Source organism: Lissotriton vulgaris, chromosome 9, assembly GCF_964263255.1.
Source record: "Lissotriton vulgaris chromosome 9, aLisVul1.2, whole genome shotgun sequence".
In the NCBI taxonomy this organism is placed as follows: Eukaryota; Metazoa; Chordata; class Amphibia; order Caudata; family Salamandridae; genus Lissotriton; species Lissotriton vulgaris.
In genome coordinates, this window is record NC_141697.1 from 97,939,915 (window position 1) to 97,945,349 (window position 5,435).

Genomic DNA, 5,435 nt, shown 5'->3' on the forward strand with positions numbered 1-5,435 from the left:
AAAGATTTCTAATGTCATTTTGGCATCCAGGCGTCCTTCAACAAAGACTGTATTCACCTGCTGTTGGACAAATTTGTGGCTTCATGCTCTTCCCGTCATTTCTACCCCCTTGTCATAGGTGTTATTGTATGTGCTGTCATTAGCCCAGGAAGGCCTTGGCTTGGGCACCATTAAAGGTCCTCTTTCGGCCATTTTGCGGATTAGGACCCACTGTTTAAGTCTTTTGTTGTGATACGTTTTCTTAAAGGTTTGCAACATTTGATCTCGCCTTACCCTTTCTTCAGGACTCAGTGGCACCATAAATTGGTCCTAACGTTTCACATGGACTCCACATTCAAGTCCCTTCATAGCTGTCCGCTGGGAGTTCTGACTCTTAAGATTGCCTTCTTAGTGCCCACTACATCCGCCCTGTGCATCATGCTCTTTCAGTTAACTCTCCGTACACTAGCTTCTATTTGGACAAAATCGTACTTTGGACTCGTGCTTCCTTCCTACTGAAGGTGGTGACCCCAATCCAAGTGGGACAAAAAATCATGTTGATATTTTTCTCTCCACCTCCTCCATGGGTCAGGGAGGTAGTGCCTATGTTAGAAATGTTATTTTTTCCCTTATGATGCTGGTATCCTGGTCCTATAGAGACATGGCTTATCAAAGATCAGGAGGTTGATAACCCCACAGCTAATCAGGGCCTACTTCACAGGCCCCAATGGGCTGTATATTCACAGCAGTTATTCAGTGTCACTGCTGTCAAACACTAGTTTCCACCTCTGCCACAAAACCAGGCAGAGGATCCCCTACACTTTTTAACCAGTGGATGCATGATCACTTCACATTGCAACCCAGGTGGGACAAAGGCTGTGCACCAGTGGTGTTAAGATTGCCGAAGATCTCTTGAGAAGGCATAGATTTGGGAGCCAACCCACACAGGAACAGTAGTTTATTTATTTAGAAGTTTTGTAAAGCGCTAGCTGGACCGAAGGGTATCAGAGCGCTTCACAGCATGACCAATTATGAGCATTTTCGGCACAGACAAAATACACAACTTACATAATTATGAGCATTATAGACATATATATAATACAGATCTTGTGGTCGAACAAGAGGCTGAGGAGTTTCCTGTGGAGAGGTTACCTTGCTGACAGTGCGTGGGGTGTCTATCGATCCAGCCGAGGTCTGACGGGAAATCCCGGCGATTTTAGTTCCAAGACGACTGTTTTAGACCAAAACGAGGTTATGGTACGGTGTCGAACTATTTCCAGAGTAACTTATGATCATCTCATTAAGATCTAAAGCGCTCTAGGAAGAGGGCTCTGAGTAGTATCTTGAATTTCGGGAAAGAGGTGATCGTTCTGATGTGGAGGGGGGGTCGGGGAGGGGTGGAGTTCCAAATCTTAGGTGCATTTCCCGCAAAAGATTTAGTTGCGGTTTTGTGTTTCCGAGCTTTCAATGGAATGACTAGTAGCGTGTTGGAACTTCTGAGATTCCTGGACTGTCCGGCCCATTTGAGTTTGGCGGGCAGGTATTCTGGTTTGCCTGTGTGAAGGGCTTTATGTGTGAGGCATGCAGTTCGGAACCTGCCTCGCTGTTCATTTGGGAGCCAATTAAGTTCCTTGAGTGCGGGACAGATGTGTTCGAATTTATCAGTTCCTGTGACCATTCTTGCTGCAGCATTGAAGGTAGTTGTCAGGGGACCTAGGTGAGATTTTGCTGTCCTGGTCAAGGCTGCAATTCCATAGTCCAGTGGTTCCCAATTTTTTTTGACCCATGGCTCCCTTGACCTAATCGTCAGTTGGCCGTGGCTCCCCACCATTTTTTTTTTTACCGGTGGACGGGATGTACGCCCGACCTCAGGAGTACCTTCAGTTGCCTTCCTTAAAGTAATTGGGACGCAATGAAGGTATTATAATGATATTAGTAACAAAACAGGAAGATAACAGTTGTTTAATAAAAACTTGTTAAGGTAACAAAACAGGAAGATAACAGTTGTTTAATAAAAACTTGTTAAGTGAGAAACAATACAAGACTTTTTTGGACCACACAACAATAGTTTAAAAACTTCTGTATAATAAAATCTCTTTTTCAATGACCAGGAAAAACAGAGTCCGAATTTACCTTACAAATCCTAGTGAGATGGATGTGCTTGTTTTTCCTTACATAGCTCCTGAAATCTTGGAGTTATTTGTGAGATCGCAACACGCATTTCCTTTTCAAGGTTAATTTTTGCCCTATATTTGGACTTTATTACTGCAACTGTTGAGAAACCAGCTTCACAAAGGTATGAAGTAGCAAACGGGACCAAAATATGCAGGGCTCTCTTGCTCATCATTGGGTATTCATCCCCAGCTTGGCACCAGAACTCAAACAGTGACTGAGACTGGAACCTTACTTTCAATGCTAAGTGACTTGCAACATCAATAAGCTGTTCTGCTTCCTCATTGTTGAAATGCTGAGGTATCTCAGCATTGAAAGGGTCGCTCACCCATTTTATTGGCTCCACTTCATCCTCTGGAAAATATTTGTCAAGGTAAAAACGTAGTTGAGACAAATACAGAACAAAAACAGTCTGCAGTTCCTCCTTTAACACCATTCCATTCTCCTGCAGAAACTGGTACAATGAAGGAAAACATTTATAGTCACCCTTACTAACACTGCTTTCCCAAACGATCACTTTGTTCTTAAAGCCTGAAACTTTGGCTGACAGTTGCAAGATGTTAGTGTTATTGCCTTGCAAGGACTTGTTCAGTACATTCAGTTTTTCAAATAGATCAGAAAGAAAACCCATTTGTATTAGAAAGTCTGCATCAATAAATTTGTCAGCAAAACAATGTTCATCATCATGTAAATATGAGTATATTTCATTCCTCGGCTCATACACTCTAAGCAGGGAATTACCAAGAGACAGCCACCGAGAGCTGCTGTAGAACAAGAGGCATGAGTGGTCGGCACCCATGTACTCACACAGTTTAGCAAAAAATTGTGCTTTCATTGGTATTGTTTTAATATGATTTACCACTTTGATTACTATTTTCAAAATACCATGCAGTTCTTCACTGAGGTTTCCTGCTGCCAGTGCTTCTCGGTTTATTATACAGTGTGTCCAAACAGCATTGGGCGCTTTAGATCGTATACGAGCTTGAAGTCCTTGGTAGCATCCTGCCATTGAACGACCCCCATCTGTACAAACTCCAACACACCTCTCCCAGTCAATTTGATTCTGTTGCATAAAATCATCCACAACTACATACAAGTCTTGACCTGTAGTTCCACCTTTGATTTCTTTACAGAACAACAAAACCTCAACAATTTGTTTTTCGTGTAGAAACTGGACATAGCAAATAAGATGGGTGTCTTTGTGGTTGCTGTTGCCTCATCCAACTGGAGTGCAAAGTCTTTTCCTCTTAGATTACAGATGAGCTGATCATTAATATCTTCAGCCATATCATTTATCCTCCGGCTGACAGTATTATAAGAAAGAGGCACTTTCAGCAGCTGTTTACCCGCATCTTCGCCGACCATGTTTGTTACCATTTTAACAGCTGCAGGTGAAATCAGCTCTTCTGCAATTGTGTGTTTTTTTTTTTACTCTGTGCAACTAGATAGGCCACTTGATATGAGGACAGGATGGCATTACTATTCATTTTGGTTTGTTTAGAGAAAGTGGACTTTTGTAGTTTGGCTTCTGCAACTTTTCTTACAAAAAAATTCCCTTGGCTTTCCAACCACATTTGGGTGAAGACTTTCAAGATGCCGCTTAAGTTTACTTGGATGCAAAAATAACAGTTGATGGGCAGAATGCAGAACAATGTCATACATTCACCCCAGTACAGAGATCTGGGCCTAAATCCATCGTTTTTTTGCACTCCACACCACCCCAGTTCAGACATGGCCATATGCAAATCAGCCTTGACCCTGTGCCTCATGGGAGCAGTCCAGCCCGAACTGCCAAGCCATGTCTTTCCTGGACTGGAATCAAGCATCCTAGGACCGGTTTCTGGCTATCAGCCGTCTTCACTCAACACTAAATTGCACAACTGTGGTCTCAAACATATGTGTGTAACAAATGTGCTGAGTTACCTCTCTCAAATCCGACGTAATACTACAAAAAAGACTGGGGGAGACAACCCTTAAGGATAAGAACCCTCACTCACCCAAGGGTGACATGCTTCATCATATGGGTCCTCCTTACCAGTGTAGAAAATCTAGTCAACACTGGGAGCTACTACTCCGGTGTTTAAGGGAGGAGCTCAGAGATTTTTTTTGGCGTAAGGATGGTAATCCCATATGTGAGAGAGTTGGTGTAGTGAGGTATGCAGCGCTGTGTGAAGGATAGGTGAGTGAATATTAAAACTATCTAAGTGGATACACTATAGTCCTTTATTATTGTGTTCCGCTTGACAGGGTTAAAAGTAACAGCACAGTGGTCAGCCGTCTTCAGCCAGGATAGCTTGACTCCAGTGACGTGGAGAGCATGGGACTCGCGTCTGAGCATACCCATCCCACTCTGGGTGACAAATGCAAAAACAACAGTTGATGGGCAGAATGCAGAACAATGTCATACATTCACCCCCAGTACAGAGATCTGGACTCCTCGAGACACAGCCAAACTGGCTACATCTGTTTTGCAACTTAAAAGTCCCAGTAGATTTTACGAGCCGCTGCCATCTTAACTTCACTTCCTGAGTGCGCTGTTCAGGACCATTCACTTCAATGCCGGTTTTGTCCGAACATCTACAAGATGCTGGTTTTTGACCGATTCTGTGCGATCGTTACTTACGGATGAATTTCCAATATTAATATTAATAAAAGTTTAGCAGTATGGGTTATAATCCTATCAGACAGAGAACACCGCTTACTTACCGATTTGAACAGGGTCCTACGAGGCGAGGCATGGCAGGGCAGGGCGCAACACGGGGGTCACCAGCAACGTTTCACCGATGCTCCAAGCAGGGCACAACACAGGGTTCACCAGCCACGTTTCACCGACGCTCCAAGCAGGGTACAACACAGGGGTCACCAGCCACGTTTCACCGACGCTCCAAGCAGGGAATAACTCGGGGGTCACCAGCAACGTTTCTCAGATGCTCCAAGCAGGGCACAACACAGAAGTCACCAGCAACGTTTCTCTGATGCCCCAAGCTTACGTACGTTTGAAGAATGGGGGAGTCAGGTCCTGGGACGTGGGGCTAGCTGGACCATTAATATAACTAAGTACACAGATTGCCAGCCACACACTTACTTAAATCCTCTATTTTTGAGGGAACAAACCATAAGAGACTTCCTGGTTCGTACGGGTATATCACTCAAACCCTTTTATTATTTATTTGTTTTTTGTCTTTTTTTAAGTATTGATGTATGAAAGGGACACCTTATCGTTTTGTACACCTTATATACAATTATTTACAATTCGCGATTATTTACAACAGAAACATATACAC

At 43.4% G+C, this 5,435-nt stretch overlaps 1 protein-coding gene across 1 annotated transcript; it reads right to left on the reverse strand.

Annotated features, from left to right (window-relative positions):
* Positions 1-2,122: 2,122 nt before the first annotated feature.
* LOC147689661 (protein FAM200A-like) lies at positions 2,123-3,160 on the reverse strand. Its single transcript, XM_086939431.1, has one exon. It carries the CDS (start codon positions 3,158-3,160, stop codon positions 2,123-2,125), a length of 1,038 nt encoding a protein of 345 aa, XP_086795557.1.
* Positions 3,161-5,435: the final 2,275 nt, after the last annotated feature.

Excerpts from the sequence above, each read along its gene's own strand:
- LOC147689661 (XM_086939431.1), bottom strand. The coding sequence starts at position 3,160 with ATGGCAGGATGCTACCAAGGACTTCAAGCTCGTATACGATCTAAAGCG.